Below are 21,595 nucleotides of genomic sequence, written 5' to 3' on the forward strand. Positions count from 1 at the left end.
TTAGTGTTCCAATCTGATATTGTGCAAGGGAAAAAGGAAAACATAAACATGTTAGTTCGAGCATAATAGGGTGTCAGTGAGTCAGGATGATGATGTCTCGTATAGTGTGTTGGTGCAGGAGATATATAAGGGGACTGGTTTATTGCAAGCTTGTTATTTATCAGGAGAGAAAGGAATTCTAGCCTCAGCTGTTTTCTGCGGGATTCAAGTGTGGGAATGGAATTATCTGTCATTGTTTGAGAGGGTGAGTCAAACCTAGCGAATTTATTAAATATAAACCGAACTGATTTTCTTTGTATTTTCTCAAGGTGCTTGATATCTGACTTAGTGTGAGGATCCCATGCTATGCATGCATACTCTAGCTTCGGTCTAATGAAAGAGATGTAAGAGAGTAACTTTACGGAAGAGGGTGCATTTTTTAGTTTGTGTCTCAAGAAACAGAGTTTGCGGCAGGCAGAGGAGCAGATAGTGTTAATATGTAAGCTCCAGGACAGAGTAGAAGTTAAGGTAGCACCCAGGTATTTGTAGCTGTTAGTACTGCGCAGTGGTGAAGAACCAAGGGAGTAATATATATATATATATATATATATATATATATATATATATATATATATATATATATATATACAGGACGTTCATATTTATTTGTCCGGGTTGTAAAAATTATCTTGCGCGAACTACTGAACTATGTGGGCCCATAAGCCGACCACAAGTACCTTTTCATGGTCTGTGTTTTTTGATAAATAATTTAACATTATAATTTGCATTAATTTTCTGGAATTGTTGAAAAACTGCAGCCAGCTGCAGCAGAACTTTTTGTCGAAACAAGTAAAGCGGCTAACTTGATAGGCTGCACCATCTGGCAAACTGCGAGGCAGCCATTGTCCCGAACAGAGCGAGGGTGGGCCGCATAGTTCTCCAGATGGTGCTGCCTGTCAAGTCGCGCTTTGACGAGGCGTTCTGTTGCAGCAGACTGTAGTTCTTTTTGTCTATTTCGGAAAAAAGCGGGCAGGTTCTAATGTTAAATTACTTATAAAAAACATGCACCACCACAAGCTACTTTTTGGCTAGCCTTTAAAGCCAAAAATTGCCCATTAATTTGCACAGGAGAATTTTATACTGCCCAGACAGATAAATATAGAATGCCCTATACATGATCAGAGCATGTAACCTGGTCTGTGATACAGCGGCATTATTGCTTTCAAACTGTTCAATCTCCACACATCATGGCCTGCATTTGCTGGCATAAAAGTGAAAAAATGTGTGAATCAATTTTTTTGTTATCTTGTGAGTTATGCAGGGTTGTGTGGCATTCCCTCTCAGGTGCTGGCCGAGCGGGAGTCTATCTACCGGCTGCTGGCGCAGACGACGCCCGAGAACCTGAGCAAGGACCTGGCCGAGTACAGCCTGAACCCGAGCTCGCGCTACCCGAACCTGAACCTGCAGACGGTGCTGCCCTCACAGGTGCGGCCCTTGTGCCGCACGGACACAGAGATCAAGCTGCCACCACCCGGGCCACGGCTACTCAGTGACATGCAGCGAAAGCGGCGGCGCAGGGGTCTGTCTCTGCTAACCACATATTTGCATTGTCGTCTTAAGTTTCTTCTTTCACCTCTTACGTGCCGTCGTGGTGTATACAAAAGAGTTTCGTAAGAAATAGCACTTGTGTTTAACCCTTTAACTGCCAGTTTAACTCCTGAAAAGCTTACCAAAATTGCCAATGTATTTTTGAGCGCCCGTCATTTTTTTGCATGCAACTATAATTCTAAAGACATACTATTACATTATGGCTTTCTGGTTGCTCCCAAAGCTCCCAGAGAAGCATGCTCCCAGAGCATGCTTTCTATAATAATTTCGTTAATTGTGCTAGTAGGTAGGTCACGCTCTCACATGCTTCCTATTCTTTGGAAACATATTGGCACCCTATTTCTATGGCTCAGCCAGCTATAAACAAGCAAGGAACAAGATCGCATTGGGCAGCTCACTCCACTTATGCAAATTTTGGAGTGCACGCTAAGCGCTTATCTTTTCCAGCCAATAAATGTCCGACTGTCAGTGTACAGCTATTTGCAGTTGTTTGCCCTTGCTCATAGATGCAGCGGAGTCCACCAAATTTATTCTGCCATGTTTCAAGATAGCATGTTGTTGGGCAAGTCGCTCTACATACTTAACCAAGGGAAATACGCAAATGTAGACACGGACTAGAAGAGCGCCCGAGACGAAGAGAATGCCCATCCTTGTGTTTTTCTCGCTCGTGTCTTTATTTGCGCATTTCCCTTGCTTAAATTGTCGAGATAGACTTCTGACCATCTTTTTCTCTTTTGTTGTGTTGCATGTTCTGGTGCAGAATCCATCATTCATCCGGATGCCCTGCTCTCGTGGTGCCAGAGGCAGGTGGCACTGTACAGCAAGATCAAGATTGAGAACATGACCTCCTCGTGGAAGGACGGCCTGGCACTGTGCGCCATCCTGCATCGGTACAGGCCTGACCTTGTCGACTTGGATGAGCTGTCGCCTGTGGATGTAGCTGCAAACAATCAACAGGTGAGCACATATTCGGTCAGCACTCGGTAACCTTGACAGGCAGGCCGGGAAAGGACGGAGATGTAGGAAGGCATAAAGCAGTCTCGGCACCTCGGCTCAAGAAAGGGACAGGTGCACAGCTACTTATCAGTTTTTCCTTTTCTGTCTTTAGTCCTTTCTTAGTTTCCTATCTTAGCTTAATTTTCCCTCTCATCTAAACGTTGCTGGCATGTCAGAACGTTTAGGGAAATTGGCTTATTACAACACGTTCTGTGCTTTTGGCATTTAATTTGTTGCACATCATCATGCTGCATTATGTTTATCTTCTTTTTCAAAGGGGGCAAGTTGCAAATGAGCTCTCTTTCCCGCTTGCATACAATAGGGCTGGTTACCTGTAGGGGTACATTTTAATGAACACAATCTGTAATGAAATATAGGCACAAAAACCATCTTTATGTACCAAAAGACAAAACTGACAGCTAGGAAGTAAATTAAGTAAATTGCATTATTTTTCAGTGTATAAGTGGCAGCTTGTTCCTTAAATTTTTCTCCAGTGTGTACAGCACAATGGGATGACTTCTATACAACGAAAAATGAAGCGCCGCAAGTTATCTTTTGCCGTACTGAATAGCCATATTTGAAAAGAATATTATTCTGCAAAAGAGGGAAGCATTGAGTTGTTTTTAAAGTGTTTTCTTATGTGTAGAATAACATCTTACCACAGCTGGACTAATTTCTGCATTCTGTTCAGCCATTCCAGTCACATTCTTGAAAGTTTTGATTTTGATCGTGACAAAAGGATCCTGAGCACATTTTTTGTGGCATTTACCAAAACCAACAGGTGTATCTTATGCACCAGTATGACTTTTGTATGATTTTTGTTTACTACAGTTTGGCATGTTTTGCTCTTCAAACATCAAGATGGGGCTTTTGATGAGCCTTGTTAGTAATGCTAAGAAGTCGGTGGGATTATCATGAGCTCTCTTAGAGGGGACTACTTTCCCTAGCACCCCTTTTAACACTCATGGGGTTGGCTTTAGGTGCTATGTGAGATTCCTTTTTGCGTTAAAATTCAAAATTATTATTATTGTCGCTGTGCTTGCAATTGCATCTTATAGTCATGGGCAGTAAAAGGCATCTTAGCAGTGCTAAACTTGAGAAATCTTTTCTTATTTATACCGCTGGGACCATTACTTCCTTATGGTCATCAATATACCAACACATACGTGCATTTTTCGCCTGTAGCAGTTACCTCGAAAATCTTTTGCGTCGGGAAAGTGGCATGAAGGATCATTGCAGCACCTAGAAATATTTAGGGCTTTAAGATGTTGCTGTAAAAATAGCGCTAACCATTCCGGGCATAAATTAGCCGGGTCATTGAATTACTTTCTCCCTTGACACAGGCTTTCGACATTCTGGAGCGGGAGTACGGCATCCCACCTGTAATGACCGGCCAGGAAATGGCAGACTGCATCGTGCCGGACAAGCTGACCATGGTCTCGTACGTTTCCCAAATCTACGAGACCTTCCGGCGTGAAATCCCGCAGGGACGTCCCGCCTACAAGGTCAGCAAGCTCATCGAGGAGAACCAGCCGCCACCAACGGCACCGCTCAACCTTCTGGCCAAGCTTACCTCCTCATCCTCGCAAAGGCCCACCAGTAAGCGGAAGTCATCAAGCGAGCATGAACCGGTCAGGGACCGCAGCGAGGGTCACCGCCGTAGTAGGGTGTCCATTACCAGAAGCCGCCGTGCTCGTGACCGAGTCGCCGATATCGTGGCTGGCGGTGACGCAGCCACCCTGAACCAGTACCACAAGATTCTCTCGGCCATGGACAAGGAATCCTTCGGCAAACGGATGCAGGCGCTCCAGGAGCAGCTCGGCAAGGACTATAGGCCATCGTCTCGGGGCAGCCGAGGCAGAAGAAGTGGGCACGTCTCTTCGGCAACAGAGGACGAGAGTAGCTCGGTCACCGGGAAGATTCCGCAAACCGCGGTGGAGCAACTCCAGGAGCAGCTCAACTCCATCGGCAAGCCCATTCCGGTGAAGAAGCGAGTGCCCAAGGTTGGCCGCATTGGCAAGGATGAGTGGAACGTGAAAATGCTGGAAGAGCGCCTCAAGCAGCAGCAGAAGCGACAGAAGGAACCCAAGGTCGAGCCCGAGAAGCCGCAGATCCTGAGGGACATCTTCGAGAGCAAGCGGAACACGATGGATGCGCGGCTCAAGGCCGATGGCAAAGAGACGGATAGCGATCGGGCCCGCTTCACGAACCTCGATGAAAGGTTGCACCGGTTGGACCGGCAGCTCAAGGAAGGGTCGCTAGATGTGGGGAGGCGAGGGGCAAATCGGGTCGCAGCTATGGCAGACTACATCGCAAATGTTTTGGATGCCCAGACAGGGCTGAGGGAGAAGAGGCCCCCTCCACCACCTCCCGTGGTGCTGTACCGTAGTGATGACATGGACGGTGCGAAGACGCCTCCACCAAAGAAACCAGCGATTACGCAGCAGCCACCTGTGACAAAACCAGTTCCCTCTTTACAGCAGCCGGCCACGATGCCGGCGACGGCTAAGTTAACAGAGAGTGCCGGGGGTGCTAATGTTGGTGGTTCTGTGAGTGAGATCTGCTGTTTTTGTCACAAACGGGTGTACCTCATGGAGAGGTTGAGTGCGGAAGGCTTGTTCTTCCATCGCAACTGCTTCCGGTGTGAGTTTTGCCAGTGCAGTCTTCGGCTGGGCAACTATGCCTACGACAGTACCACAGCCTTCAAGGGTAAGCGTTGTTCTCTCTTTCGTCCTTCTTGACAGTGTGCATGACTTGCGCTACCACTGCAATTCTGTGATCAAAAATGTCGCACAAGTCACTGCGACCATTCAGTGCAGTTTCACTGTGTGGTCTATTTACTGTGTGTCGCCTTAGGTTGTGTAGGTGTCCATGCATACATACGTACCCGGACACTTTTGTAGCTGGTAAGGATAGTTATTCAGGTCACTTAGGAGTGGTGTCCTGGATTTAACGGGACAGGCTCTGCTGGAACAGTACTGCCAAAGGACTGGAAGAGGGGGTGCAATTGGCGCTCAACTTTTGTCAGTTTCAAGGCAGAATTTTGTTAAGTTTATTTTATTTTAAGTTTATTAGGAGTTTACAGAACCCACAAAAACAGCTCGCAAAATCTCTGGGTTCCATGGAATCCAGTTTGAGAAACCCCCTGTGCTAGGAACTATGACAACCAATTCACCCAAGGATGCTGAAGTGGCTATCCCAAAGAACACTTTGAGACTGGGCACATTCTTCAAGTGGTCCTACTTGCTAAGCTATAGTGGTGTTGACCTGACAGTCATTATTACAAAAAATGGGGGTTCTACGGCGTGGACTGATTTCTGGCACTAAGTGTTCTTCTTTTACAGACATTCTATGTTTTTCGCTATGTAACCCCAAGATGAGCCACACACAAACAAAGACGCTCTGCTGTCTGGGCACAACAGCTTCTGAGAGACGGGAGAGCACCCGGATAACACAGATGGAGTGTTTCACGGTCTCAGGTGGTAACCTGAAGCATTTGTGCCGGCGTGCCAGTGTGAGACACTGAAAGAGCTAGAATGGCGGCACAAAACGTTTCCACTCATGATGGGCTGGCTCCTTGAATGCGTAGTACATACTGTGCGATGTCAGTGCACACTTAAGACCCCAAGTAGTCAAAATTTTCGCCGCCCTCCACTGCGGTGTTCCTCGTAGCCAGAGTCGCTTTGGGACATTGCACCCCATAAGCCAAACCAAACCAATGTTTTAGAAACGTAGGCTAGAACCTTTGGAGTCTTTAAATCATGGGCAGTTTGCAGCTATGATTACAAAAAAAAAAAAAAAAATTCTGCTGACCATTTAGTCTCAGCAATTATTTGTGCTGCAGACTAAAGCTTGGATGCCATCAACTTTTGTGGCAAGTAGCAATAAAAAGCTTAGTATACCATGTGGGTGTAAAAATTGTAGAAAAGTTTTCTCTTAGTGCCTTGTTTTACTCGTGCAAGGGCATTTTTTGTAGTGATAATTCTGGAAGAGGGCTGTACCTCACCTGTCAAAGCTTGCACTACACAAAATGCAATGCCAGTATAACTTGCCTAGGCATGCATGTACAGCGTGTTCCGCAGTTATGTGCACCTTGTGGAATGCTTCTCCTAGCTAAACAAGTGACTGATTCGAGCTCAGATTTCACGCAGAAATGGCAGTTGGTTGCCAGTAGTTTATACTACATTTGTTTGGGGTTCTTTCCTGATTCAGTCAGAAGTAGTTGTATATTCCCATTCTCTGCAGTGACTGTGAAGCAGAGCAAGTCACTGTCCCAGCAATCAGGCCGGTGGTGCCATTCCGTTTTGTTCGTAGCAACACTGCCATAGAAATCTGGTGAAGGAAGGGTAGTGGGTGGGGTTGATGGAAGGTTTAAAGAACTTTCTCAGCTGCTTTATCAACAGTAATCATCAAAACTTACTTTTGGCAAAACTGAACTAAATTTGAAGTTTTATTTGAATGTTCTATTAGTATAGCGGTTGTTGGGCGAGTTGGTGTGCACTGTGATCCATAACAACAGCGCGACAGACGGGACATAGAAGAACGGATGACTATCGTCCGTTCTTCTATGTCCCGTCTGTCACGCTGTTGTTATGGATATTCTATTGCAATAAATATTTTAGAGCTTGGAACACAACGAGATGGTGCCACCGTTGCCATAGCTGGGACAGCGGCTGTCACTGTAGACAACGTAAATATTTGAATCATTCTGATCGAATCAGGGAGACCAAATAGGTGTGGTAAAACAATACTGCTGACCAAATGCCACTTTTGTGCAAAATTTAAGATCGAGCAATTCACCGGTTTAAGCTGACAAAAGCATTCTTATGGGGTTGTGTAACTGCGGAGAATACGCAGTATATTGGAATGGGTTCTCTGTCGATTTTTTACAGCTTTAGGTCCAGCATTTCAGAATGCTCTAGAAATATGTGTGGCTTTGTGTAAGGGGAACTGTGAAAACCGATCTGTAAATGAATCTAACTCGCAGCAGCTTGTTATCTTAAGTTCCTGGGTCCCATGTTCTCCAGGGCCAGCAAAGGTGCACGTGAATTTCACAAGTGCATATAGCATGTGCAAAGTTAATAATTTTTGTAATCTCTTTTTGCTACATATAGAGCAGTGTATAGAGAACTTGAGCTGGAGTTTGCTCCTTGACTCCAGCGCTCGGTTTTTGACGGAGCGGAGAGGAACTAGAAAACCTACGCGCAGCGGCGGCCACGCAGCACACAGCTGTTTGTGGAGTCCGCGCAGCCCGCCCGCGTGAAAGCGTGTGCCAGGCGCAGCCGCGCGTGCACACGGAGCAGGAGGGGAAGAAGGAAAAGGAGGGGAAGAAGGAAAAGGAGGGGAAGAAGGAAAAGGAGGGGGAAAGTGGCGTACAGACGCTCGCAAAGCCGGTGTTCTTCGCCAGTGGGGTTTCTCATTTCCGCTTTTTTGGGCTCCCCGGCTGACAAAGAGGCTAGCTGGAAACGTGTTTTTATCGGTGCTTTCGAAAGCGAGAAATTATGATTAACTGATAGACTGTCATCACTGCACGCCACTTCAGGTCCTGAAAAACGATCGCCGCGAACATTGTTTTCAAAGAGTGCTTGTTTAGTAGGCTCTGAGACATAAAAAAACAAACATGGACACGGATTTGCTACTTGAAGGCAAGCGACAGGTATTTTGAGGTGTGGGAGAGTAAGGAATAATGCGGAAGTCCCGATGTCTCTGTCCATGCTGTTCAGAGAATGAAGGGTCCAGCCTTCTCATGGAGAATCATTGATATTCATGTACACAGCGATGAGTGCTCCAGGCGCCGGTTGGGGAACTTCCCTTTCCTTTGTGACTGCTCATTTGTAAGGGGCCCATTTAACCCTTTGGGAACAGACGTTTTAGGCAACTCCCCAACAAGGTCAACAAAACTAAATGTTGCCATCTACGATGACCCATATGCTTCAGCAGGGTGACGACTACACAGGCTGCTACCGGCGTCACAGTGCCTGTCGTTGGCACTTTTTTGACGTATTCCTTACAATGGCACAAAACACACTACCTTACCCTTTGGTTTTTGCCGACAGCGGCCAGGGGAAGTTCGCTGCTGCGACACTGCTGTTCGAAATCAGGGACCTATCTAGCTTTAACGATCACTGGTTCCGTACGACCTGGGCCATTCACCGGAAGGTGAAGCATGCCATTCTTGCGGCAGTTTTCGTTCCCTCCACGAAACTAACAGCGAGTAAATGTCTGATGACTTTCCATGCAGACGGGGACATCTCCCCATGGAAACCTTTGCCTTCTTAGTTCTGCAGCTACCAGCTGTATGCAAACCCTAGTTCAGTTTTCTCCTCAAGCAAATGTGCAGTTTTGAGCTCCCAAAGCAGGATCGCGTATGAGGGTAGAATGATTGACATATCTGTTGTTTGAGGCAGACTCAGTTCCGCGATGGGCGCTGTGGCGACACCAGGGACAAAAAGCGGTGCGAGATACTTTAACAAAAGGGCTGACAACCACGCCGTTACCGTTTACCGCACAAATCGTACGAAAAAGCGCTCCGTAATTTAATCTTTTTTTTTGCCCCCTTCCTTGGAATGCGACGGCGGCCAGAGCGCGGCAGGAGGAGGAGAGCAATAACCGTTCGTGCGCACGTAAACACACGCTCTCGAATGCAGCGCGGAACAGACGACACATGTTTCAATGCAGCATGGAGCAGACGATGCGGCCGCTCTGTGAGGAGGTTTTGAAAAGGTCTCCTCGGAAGGTGCGGGCGCACAGAGTGGCGCAGCGCCCCTGGCCCAAATTGTCTCCCCTGGCGCACAGAGTGGCGCAGCGCCCCCTGGCCCAAATTGTCTCCCCTATTACTTGATCCTTCTGCAGATTCTTCAAATGTTCATGCATATTTTACCACCGGGACCCTGACATCAATGCACGGGCCATTTGTCACAGTGAATAACATGCTTTTATGTGTACATACTCTATTCGTGGCTTAATGTCACCAAATTCCATCTGAGCATCTACCCAAGTTCCATCCGAGCTTATTTCCTTCTCATTGTGTTATCCCAAGAACATTGTTTTCTACTGTTCACTTCTTTTAATGAATCTTGTGAAAAGCCTAGATAGTTAACTAAATGTGGCTGAAGGCTGGTTAAATATTAACTGCATTCTTGCATGCATGCTACGGGTTAGGACATGCTAAAAATGATTCTTTCTTTGCAAAACAGAAAAAATTTCTTGTTTAAATTTTACGTTATCAGTTACAGTTGTCATGTTTAGAATGTTAGGATAACTATATACGTGGTATTTAAAACAGTTAACTTTGAAAAATAAATAATGTTTTGACCTGGTCTTGAGAGTACAACGAGACAAGCTAGGTCAAAATGGAGAAAACAGTTGTACAAAAATCTGCTTCACAAGGTGAGCATCTAGTCGGAAAATTAGAGCGAAGGGAAAATGGCGATTGTTCGTAGCAATTATTATTATTATTATTATTATTATTATTGTTGTTGTTTGCACCTTTTCTTGCAAACAACATGTAGAGCCATCACGGTTAACAAAACACTTTTTTCAGAGTACTTCCCAATGGATTTCAGCAATGAAATTTTTGCAGAGCATAGGAAACAAGGCATACTAGTGGATTCCATCTTTTTTTTTTGTGATTTATGATTTTTAAGCTGCGTCTTCCTTTAAATAAACATATTGTTCATGCCATTCACTATGTTGAATGGTTGCTCTTGTTTTCAGCTCTTAATTTTCCGGCCCATAATATTTTTTCTTTTTGTTAGAATATTCAGTCTCAATTTCTATAATGCACATTTGTGAATTTTTGTAGCCTTCTTGGCATGTTTCGCTTTTTTTTTTTTGCTCTCTTTCTCCAAAAATGCCGTAAGCAGTTCCAAGATGTGACATTTGGCATGTTTGTTCTATAGTCTATGACACTGCACCTCACTATAGCATTTATTTTGTGTGGCAGTGAGTGGGCTGATAGTATTGTTATAGATATCTGTGATCACTGATAGCTTTGTGCATTTGGTAGTGGGCAGCACGTGCAGCTAAACTGCCTAATATAATAGTTCAGAACGAAATAATGGGTAAAAGAGAATGAACATAGCTCCTCCCGATTTCTGAAAGCCACATCGAAAGCCATGCATTCAATACCTTGTTTAATTTAACGAAATTATTTGCTAGCATGCATCAGAAAACATTGAACCAGGAGGCTGAACGCAACAGTAGAAGAACTGCAGCAATTAAAAAAATCAAGCTGATAACGAGGATTCTTAATGTTGGTGAATGCATAAAAGTCATCTGTAGAATTGTGCACATCTTTGTGAAGGTGACACACTTCTTGAAATTCTGTTTTTCAAAATGTGGTGCATTATTTTATACTATTTTAAACTTTGATCATGATACCTTATGCTGATATTCTAAGCTGCGGTATGTGGGTTTCCTTAAACTGCTCATGGGCTATAAGGGATAGAGCTTTGCATGAGCTCAAGTCGGTCCGCAAGCCCTTACGTGGGCTGGGCTTGGGCTTTGCCCGGGCCATGGTGTATTTGCCGTGGGTGGGCCAAGCCAGGCTTCCCAATCCCAAGTGCATGCAACTTTTGCAAAAGTGTATATATGGCCATACTGGCATCTTTAATGCAGAGTAGGAAGGGCTCTCTGTCATACTCTATGTGTGAGAGGTCTGAGTTCTTTCCCGATGTTTACGCCCCTTTACTCCACATGCACACACTTTGAATGGATCCTTGCTACCGTAACAAACCAATTGAAGGGCTATTTATGGGTTATTCAGGTTGGACTTCTGCAGCTACCGCTTTGGTCACACCAGCCGCTGATGATTAGGTACCCATTTCAAGATTCGTGCCACACTGTCACCTCTCACGCATCTCTGTTTTGGCTCGCTGCTTGTCTTGACAAAGCCTCGGTAGAAGTGGACTATAGCACCTAGCTGAAACGTGTGTGGTGCGTGAGTCGCTTGTTTTTTGGCCAAGACAATGCCTTTGTTCTTGGTGGCAGAAATTTTCAGCCATTAAGTCACTACAGCAGATCTTTTGTTGGAAAGAGTATTGGCATGGACACATCTCGGGGAGCTCTTTTATCATGTTCTGGTGAGAGTAACAGTATTTCCAAGCTTCAAACTCACATGTACCATGCTAAATGCGGTTTTGCAGGCAAATTCTACTGCACGGCGCACTTTCGCATGGAGAGGCCCAGCCAGCGTTGGCAGGAGATGATGAAGCGGAAGCAGGCTTTCCTGTCGGCTAACCCTGAGCCACCGTCACTGATGCCCGCCAAGCCGGCCACTGTGGAGGACTCGGGCAGCACACTCCGTGGGCGTCGCAGTCCATCACCACCCCATGGAGGTGCAGGGGAGGGCATGGAGGACCCCACAAGGATGGAGGAAGTCCGTACGCCGCCGGCTGGAGCTGACGCGGGTGCTGTCACCTTCCAGGTACTTGAGGCACCTCTTACCTCCTTGTAGTAATGGTTACGCCTGGCATCAATCATCACCATTACAACAGTTATGAGGGGGGAAATGATCGCCAGTCATGCTGGCACTTTCTGTAGAAACACTAGCGATAGCATTATGATAACATTATTGTGTAACAGCCTTTAGTGCTTGAAGCTGTCCCCATCTTGGGTGAGGGCTAACTTCAAATGAAGTGATAGCATAAAGTTCTCTTCCCGGTATCATTTATTAGGCCTTATTAGATCTGATGCTCTCTCTGTGTTCGTGCACACGTGCCGTATTTTCCACTCTACTAGCTGCACTTGTGTATAAGTCACACCCCTTACAGACAGCAGTATTCCCGAAGAAAAAAAAAATCTCATTGATGTCGCACCTGTTCATAACACATGTGATAATTTTCTAAGTGCTATGACAACATGCTGAGGACCCCTGCATAAAAGAATAAATTCTAGCCGATGGTGCGGTGCTAAGATGGCCAAATGTGAAGTATGTGTGGACGCATGTGGCATTCAAGGCTAGGGTTTCAGGGTCAAGGTTCATTCAAAGATCAGCAAAATTTGTTACTGGAGACCTTTGTGGTAGCGCACTGTAAAGTTTTAGGACTGCTTAATGCACACTAAGAGGGCAGTGCAATAGTACTATGTTTTGCATTCACTGCGTGCAGATAGAAGTTGATGAGGCAACGACATGCAATGCACAGCAGGACAGAGTGACAGTTAAACACTTGGGATTATTGGCTGTGTTGATACCAATGATGGTCCATAATTGCTTTCCCCAAGAAATTCCTGGATTTAAATCCTGCTTCAACTTATTTTTTTTTTTAGGAAGGTTTTTTAACTGGACAGAGGCTTCATGAAAACAATGGCCAAATCTTTCCTGTGAATCTATTAACACTTTCACACTAACGAAACTGCATGCTTGCACTGGCCTCCTTGCAGAAAGGCTCTTCAAGCTCTGACCGGCATGCCCTGTTACCACTGTTTGCCTTTTCCGTTGTCTTCTTCATCTGGTGCACTCTTGTGGCTTTGAGCCAGTCCCGGTTAATTTTTTGCATGCACACACATGTGCACGCACGCACGCACACACACACACACACACACACACACACACACACACACACACACACACACACACACACACACACACACACACACACACACACACACACACACACACACACACACACACACACACACACACACACACACACACACACACACACACACAATAACTTTTATAAGTGGTGACACTGTTACGCGTAATACTTTGCACGCATTCTTATGAATGATGGAAAATATTCTGCCTAACAGTGCGACACATACACAGTAATATTCGCAAAAAGCTAAACTACAAAGAGAGGTCTTGAACCGGAGTGTACAATAACACGAGAGATACAAAGAAAATAATTGTTCACTGTGCTGCGGCAGTCCAGTGACTGAAAGGTCACAAAAATGGCTGTCTGGATGCCTAGCACTTGCTCCCTCTCAGGTCTACGGCTGTATGAGTGGCGCTGAATCTTGGAAGGCTTGGATTTGTGACCAGCTCAGAATGTGACCCATACGAGCAGCCATTTTTCGTTCGGAGTGATGACGGATATATTTCTTTTCTGCAGCCCAAGACGTACAAGACACCGCGGCAGCTGTCAGCCGAGGAAATGGCCACGCTGGCAGACGTGGACAGCACGCCAGAGCGAGTGGAGTTTGAGAACACGCTGGAGCTGCTCTCCGAGGATGAGCTGCTCACGAGCGAGCTGGAGGAAGAGGAGCTGGCCCAGAAGAACCTTGGTGCCGTCGAAGTGCCTACCAGTGACGACGAGTACTCGGACTACAGGTATTGTGCGGATGGACAGGGCACCTTCACAGCGAGAGTGAATCGCTTTTCAGTTAAGGGTATGCACATAATCGGAACTTTGAAGATGAGTCAACTATATATTTGATGTTTAGCTGATATTCAGTTCAGGAAACAGATATTAAAAAATTTTTGAGGTATTCAGCAGTCACTGATTACCACCGATTTTCATAAATCCAGCCCCGACGACATCATCATACTCTGGCAAATCATTTGAGAATGACTTTTAAAGTGTCTGCTTTGCTTTTTGTATTGTTGCTTTAAGTGTGAACCAGTTTGGCTGCTAACGCCTTTGCTGCTATTCTCTGCGACAGCTTTTTCTAGCAGTGGTGCTACGAAGCTGAAACATGATCTCGTTTTCTACGCAGCAGAATTAGCCTCTGCTTGCAGTTATTAGTTAATTTTCTCTTATAATGCATGGTATTTATTGTTTTAGGCATAATGAACTACAAAAAATTTGTTAGGTGCATCTGGTTACAAGAAACTCCTGTAAATGGTGGCAGCAGCAACCCCAGCAATGATGTGAACATCCTGTGCACTGAGCAACTAGGCATGTGTGTGTGTCCAAACTTTTTGAGAGAACGACAGTTACAGACACGCCGTCCGCGCAGCCTTCCCTTCACTTCCAGGAAAAGCGGTCACTGAGTGTATGGTTGAACCTTATGCACAATTCTGCGAGTGGGCTTCCTCGCATACCACGGTTGACTGAAACAAGATGGGCATTCACTTTTTTCAGCGAATGCAGTGTTTTTTTGTTTGATAGTTCCGTAATGTGTTTCACTTTTTGCGCCCACACCTAGTGCACTCGTGCCGTCTGACACTTCTAGCAAGCCCTCCGCCACCTTCAGGGTGATCTGGACCTGAGCTGGTTGGTTCATGTCAAAAGGTGAAACAACAGCCAAACAGGAACACGACAGCCTCCTGTCGTGTTTTCTTTCTTGTGCGGTTGTTTCCTGTTTGGCTGTTGTTTCATCTCTGCCATGTTGTTTTGTTAGCGGTAATGTGCAGGAGGACGTGGTTGCAGGAATTTTGCATACCACAAAGGAGATTATGGAGACCAAAAGGAAATCAATTAGAGTAGTCACGCATGGTTGGTAGGAGGTTGCGTAAATGTCTCATCCGTAGCCTGCGTGCCTCTGACTTGCGTGCAACAGCAGTTGTGACGAGTGACGACAAAAAAGAGCACGTGATACACGTGCACCTGCAGTTGGCGGAAGCTGCTCTTCAGAGTTTTTGTTCAGCTCATGAAAACTTTGCTCTGGACATTTGACAAACATTGTGCTTTTGAAGAATCTAAGAAAATGGCACGGATCTCAGTGATGGCATGCTATAAACCTTTAGACCAGGGATTCTTAAACATTTTTGCCTCAGGCAACTCCAACACCATAAATATGTGCCAGGGAATCCTCAACTCTTTTAACAGTCAGACAATGTTGCTTGTGAGTGGGCCTATTCTTTTTTTTTTTTCTGTAGTTTAGTTCACTTTTTGTAAGCATTTTATTTTTCTTTTGGCAGTCTGCTTTCTATAAAATGCCCACCTCTCACTCATGCTGAGGCCTTTAAATCGAAAACAAGAATGCTGAAAAGCATAGTTATGAAGGTGCTAGTTATAAGACAAAATTTTAATAGTTGGGAATACAGTTAAATAACTTAGCAATGACAGTACTGAAGAAAACATTTTTGACTCAAGAGATGTTATTTTTAAATTAACTAGCACTCTTAGATAAGACGCCCTGTTCATGGATTTCCATGGGAATGTTTTCACCTAATATGAAAGAGCTGTGCTGCACACTGCACGACTTGCCTTTGTTTGTCTGTTTGGAGAGGGGTGAATGGTTGAGGTCATTCATTTCCTGTCACCTGACCGCAGCTCCGATGAGGGCTCCGAGTCTGAGAGCCTGGTGGAGGAGATCGAGCACTCGTTAAACCTGGACGACACGCGGCACATGGCCGAGACATGGCAGCGCAAGCATGCCTCCTCCCTGGATGTGGCCCCCGCACAGGACGAAGCTGTTAGCCGGGAGATGGGCAACGGCGTCGCGCCCCGAAGCCCCACCAGGTCTCCGGGAGCAGACGACGAGGAAGAAGAAGGAGATGAAGAGGACGACGAGACAAGCACCGAAGGTGAGTCGGTATTCAATTGGCATGTGCTGAGTTTGTATTGTCAACTTGCCCATTTCATCGAGGAGTGATGTTCAGGAGAGGGAGCTTTTCTGTAGACAACTGTCTCCGGGTGAAGATTACAGCTGGAACTGTGACCCACGGGGATGCGTGTGAACAGAAGTTTTCAAAGTAGCAGTATGAAAAGGATCACGGGAGCGTGTGGCCTCCGTGCTTTGCAAAGCACTGACACCAACACGAGACGAGAATGAGTGGCACCAAGGGTATGCTCAGAAAGAGGGGCCGACCAATCTTAATTTTGATGTGTTTTTACCACTGATTCTTATCACCTGTCGATAACAGCGCATTTGAAAGCATGGAGGCCATGCACTCCAGTGTTCCCTTTCATATTGCTCCTAGCTGTACTTGTGATGTTGTCCCTCATTATCAAACGCCCAGTGCATCTTAGAACAGAATTTTGAAGCACGGAAAGTGATTTGAAAGCCAATGACATGTTTTTTTTTATAAAACACCACATAGTGAGGTATCCCCAAAGTTGAGGCACTGCAGTAGAGTACAGATGATAGAAACTGATGTAAACAAAACTTTCCGTACAATCTCATCCTAAAATCTTGCATCTCATTTCACCGTGCAACTACAGAGGTGGCTGTTTGCCAGTCACCAGCAAGTACTAGTGTCTTTTGAGACCCATGATGTAACCCTAAAAAAAATCTATATGAACAGTTAGCTGGGGGTTTCCTCAAATTGAACAAGGTTACCAGCAGATAGGCACGCTGCTTCATGAGCTACAGTAGCATTTGGTCAAAAATATATTCATTCAGTGTAGACAGCTTAGGCAGCTCTGAATGGAGAGCAGTTCTCAAATCGCATGTAAAATAACCTGTGCACCATAGCGGGCACCCCGTTGTGGTGGTGTAGTGGTTGGGGCACTCGACTGCTGTATCCAAGGATGTGGGATTGGATCCCTGCTGCGGCAGCCACTTCTTAGTGGAGGCGAAAAGCAAGGCGCCTGTGTGCTATGCGATGTCAGATCACCTGGGGCTCTTTAATCCTAGGTGGACAAAATTTCCGGAGCCCTCCCATACGGCGTATCTCATAGCCTGAGTTTCAGCTTTAGGACTTTAAGCCTAATAAACCAACCAACCATTTCTTTTCCTGGGGATAATATACCTAACTGCTGTTTCATCGCAATAAAACAATTCAGGCCTGGAGTTTTCTCGTTCTCTCAACTTCGAACCAAGGATTTTTTTCTTCTTTCTTTTTTTTTCCTCACTGGTCAGACCATTTGCAAGTAGTGTATTATCTTGCACGCTTAACTTTTTGGTCAAATCTTTTCTAAAGGTCACATAAAATGCTTCCTTATATTGAAAGGCTCGAATTAACGAATTTCAAGGCCATTTTATTCAAACAAACTGCTTGGAGCTTACAGCAACTGAAGACACAAAGTTGCAAGGTAAATGTGCATAGGTCCAGTGTTATTTATTAGTTGAGATCTGTGCTAATGTCAGCTAGTTCTACTTTGTTTAACTAGTGAAAGTTGTTCTTGGAATTTATGTTGCTTTTAGCTTGCAAGTTGGTGTCTCCAGGGTGTGGTGCATCTTGTTATGTGGGCAAGCTTTGCTAGTCAGCAGTCTTCTCATGTCTTGTTGATCATTTCTTTTATTGCGTTCAGGCGAAGAAGACTATGATGAAGGGGAAGAGGAAGAAGATGAAGAGGACGAAACAGAAACTGAGACTGGCGATGAAGACGCAACGAGTCAGGATGTGGATAGCGATGAAGAGTACAGCCCACCCGAGATCCTTTCCGATGGTGAGTGAACTGACCTACTTTAAGTAGTGCTTCCGTATTGAATGGATATTCGAGAAACAAAACTGAGACTAACTTTTTTTTATTGCCATTGCGTTGGCACATACGCAGCTGTGAAAAATGTCCAGCTGTGTTTTGTGGTGGCATTGCATTTTTTGAAGAATGACAAAGCAGAAACATATCTTTTTAAAAAGCAGTACCCAGGACAGCATGTATATCTGAATTTCTCGGTACTATTAGCAACTTAAAGGGCAACTCCGGGGGTTTTTTGACATTCGAATATTCTAATAAAAATTTTACTGTAGATTCTCCTCTCCGTCCTGACGCATTCTACAAAATTTGGGCGCCGTACGATAATCCGTTCGCGCGCAACACGACTTTAAAATATGCTGTTTTCATGGCTTAAATTGAGACTATTTCGGCCGGCAACACTGAGTTTCTGACGTCACAAACAGTATACCGGCGTTACTGTCCACTTCCCGCATGATTATGAAATTGTGAGGCTTATATTGAACTACCTCAGCCATTTTATGCAATGCTTCATGATTTCCATGCTTTATTTTCACCATCCAACACACGTACGAGTGTTTCTCTAATACTGAGTGTGACGTCACCATTTCGTCACCTGGGACGTCATTTCTGGCCGTAAAAGCAGTTTCGGTTTCGATTTGCTGTTTTTTCTTTTTAAAAATACTTCTAATTGGAATTTCGAAAAACGTTTTTTTGTGTTCGAGTCGGGACGTGCCGAGGATTTTAATTCAACCAAAAACACAGAATGATGGAAAAACCACCGGAGTTGACCTTTAAACTATGTGCTGAAGAAAGCCCAATTGTAAACACGGAGTCGTCAGTCAGTCAAGCAATTTTATCTGCTGGATACCTTGAATATGACCGGAAGTCGTAAAGGTCTTTGCTGCGTGTAGGTCAACATCTCATTGACCAAGCAGCGTTTAAAAAAAAGGTACATTAAAATTTTGCTAAGTTTCAGTTTAGACAAAACTTTGTTAATTCAAAGATTTTGGTTGACTTCACGATTTGCCATAGGACTCTAGTGACAGTTCCTTAGGATGAGCTCTTATATCTTATGCGTCTGCCCAAAACGCTTGCTGCTGCAGGAGGTAGTCATCAGTTCTCTGCAGCTTTGTTAAGTGCTGTTAAGTACTGCAGTCATTTGAACACAGCCGTTTCATTTTTTTTAGTTGCTTTTTGTTGTGCTTCGTTTTGCATAATTACAAGGCTTGTTTAATTGCATTACCTTGTTTTTTCCAACAGGCTTCAAGTTTATAGTACTTACTGTGTAATTTCTTAGTGTAAAGAGGCATCTTAGTAATAGTGTGATTACGGTATTAGTACCTTTTACTTAATGCTTACTTGCAAAAACAAGTTTAGTCCCGCTTTACCCTCATGGTGTTGCATTTGAGAAAAAGCACCTTCACTTGCAACTTCTGCTCTCCCTAAAGAAGCAACAGATTCACTTTTGAGTGTGCGATAAAATTGCTCACCTTTTTTTGCTTTTTTTTTTTCCCTCTTTCTTTTTCTTCCTTTCAGCTGTGACGCCTTGTTTGTGCATTTCTTCTTTATCATCCAGTGCTGCTCTTGTTTACACGGTGCTTCTTGTCTTTCTCTTTTTTTCCTTCTTTTTCTTTTTCCTCTTCTGCTTCCTCCTCCTCTCCTTCCGTGCCCTCCCCCGGTGTGCAGCCTGCATGAACTACCTCTCGGGGGCGCCCATTGCACCGCGCCCCGAGTTAGAGCCCGACCCTCCCGAGCATGGGGGAGAGCATGTGGCATGCAACGTGTCCTAGCTTCATTTTGCAAACAGTGTTCCTGCGTGCATGTTCCTGCTTCCTGCGTTGTGGAGCTCTAAGCCAGTGTATGTGTGGTCGCGTGACTAGGATAGCATAGGCTAAAAGCCAAAGGTTATATTGTGTTTTGCAACTTTTTGCTACGCACCTCTGAGCAGAATCAAAATGAGTGGAAGTGTTCGTGGCTAGTAAGTTAATGTGTGGAAGTAAATTTCTGGTCTGAGATTAGTATGGCCATGAGTTAATTATTTCTTGGAAAAATAGTTTGTTGATGAAAAGTAAACTAAGATTGTGTTAACAAGTTGTTGCTTTATATCAGTCGCAGACCTCTATCAAGAGAGTTTGTGCTCGGTTGCCACTGTCATTGTCGTACATAACTGCTAGTATGTGACATGGTTGTGATGAATGAAAAATTGGGCAGTCACAGTTTCCTGTTCGGCAAATGATAAAACACAGGCTCCTCTTACTGTTTCTCTAAATCATTGTCGAATGCTTTTAGTAGAGCGGTTTGTTTGTTTATTCATTGTAATTGTGATTTCACAAATGCTTGCCACTGTGTTATGGAGGAAAGTAGAGCTGAACTTGTTTATAAATAGGTGGTTGTATTTTTTTATTAGAACCAAAAAGGACAATGCTAAAGTAAAAATGTGCGCCTTATTGAATTTTCAGATTTAATGCGACTTTAATTAAAACAGTGTATTCTTGGGATGCACACTGCAGCTACAAGGTCGGCGATTAGGAGTTGCACTTGGGCTAGGAGAAAATTAAAAGAGTGTAGAAGCGAGAGGCGTAATTGAGATGGTGTACAGTCGGATTACGTACCACTGTTATGTACCTCGAGTTATTGCTTAATTAGAACCTTACAAACCTCCACTGAGTGGGAAGTTCCACACCTCTTTGCTAGCATAGTATTGTTCATTCTTGGAAACCGTGCATAAACGTCACGAAAAAATGTAATGTTCTTGCTACCACTGTTTCCAACAGTGTTGTCAGCATGCAGGTGGCCCACCCTCTCGCTCAACTCAGCAACAACTCTGCGTTGATGTAGCATCTGACTTTTCATAAATAGGCTTAAATTTGCAACATTTTTATCTCATGGTTTTGTCTTTTATCTTTTGTTATTGCTTATCACATTTGCATCTGCAGGCACAGATATAAGTGCTTTACCAGTAATTAACGGTCATCTGTACATTAATTAGTGTTACTAAATAAATTGCTCTGGCTGACAGGAAAGCCAAGGTAAATTCTAAATGACGCATGACCATACAGGCATACAATTTTGTATTTCCAGAGAAAAGAAATAGCTCTGGTTCACCTGTACAAAATAATTTCCAGAACAGTCCCCAAAATTTAACAAAATAAAGGCCAAGAAGTCCAATTCCTAACTACTATAAGGAAGTTGAACAGGGACTAAAATAGGTTTTTTGCAATCACATCGCATCATCCTTCTTGTGTGGAATTAGTCGCACTATGTTTTAGAAAAATTCAGCATATTTTGTTAAGGGCCATTTTATTAAAGTAAAGTTCATCCATAACGCATGAAGGTTGTCTTTGCCATAAGCATGTGGGCCATGTTTAGCTGCTGGCATTACCACAGTCTATCAGACTAGCCTTCTGAGTTTTTTTACCACAGTTATTTCTTCAAGCAAGAAGGCCATATTAGCAGGAAGTCTGCACAGGAGACCACTATTTAGCAGGACTAGTTGACAGATTAGCGTAGAGAGCATGCCTTTGTGAAGGTTTGCGCAGTTTCGGTCGAAAAGCAGCAGTCTTGAATGGTCACAATAGCCAAACAACAGTCATGGACCAGTCACGTGCTGCTCGATTTTCTAGCCTTACGACTGTGAGTCATAAATCGCCTTTAAATCGACTTTTTGTTGCCGCTAATAGTCAAGATCGACAACTCTCATTCCAAAAGGAGACCAATTTGAGGAAGCGACCTTGCACTTTAACTCATCTTGCTGTCAGCTTTGTCATGTACTGCATCAG

The 21,595-nt window shown here is 44.5% G+C and overlaps 1 protein-coding gene across 3 annotated transcripts in view; it reads left to right on the forward strand.

Annotated features, from left to right (window-relative positions):
* Mical (Molecule interacting with CasL) overlaps positions 1-21,595 on the forward strand; it is a 69,912-nt gene that overhangs the window by 26,588 nt on the left and 21,729 nt on the right. For all 3 annotated transcript variants that reach the window (XM_084584524.1, XM_084584525.1, XM_084584526.1), the window contains exons 11-17: positions 1,324-1,558; positions 2,348-2,544; positions 3,927-5,292; positions 11,730-12,010; positions 13,641-13,858; positions 15,747-16,000; positions 17,670-17,807. In XM_084584524.1, the coding sequence (XP_084440650.1) occupies positions 1,324-1,558; positions 2,348-2,544; positions 3,927-5,292; positions 11,730-12,010; positions 13,641-13,858; positions 15,747-16,000; positions 17,670-17,807 (2,689 nt within the window). The remainder of the gene's footprint in view (positions 1-1,323; positions 1,559-2,347; positions 2,545-3,926; positions 5,293-11,729; positions 12,011-13,640; positions 13,859-15,746; positions 16,001-17,669; positions 17,808-21,595) is intronic.

This window comes from Amblyomma maculatum, chromosome 11 (genome assembly GCF_055883805.1).
Source record: "Amblyomma maculatum isolate TAMU_Amacu chromosome 11, ASM5588380v1, whole genome shotgun sequence".
In the NCBI taxonomy this organism is placed as follows: Eukaryota; Metazoa; Arthropoda; class Arachnida; order Ixodida; family Ixodidae; genus Amblyomma; species Amblyomma maculatum.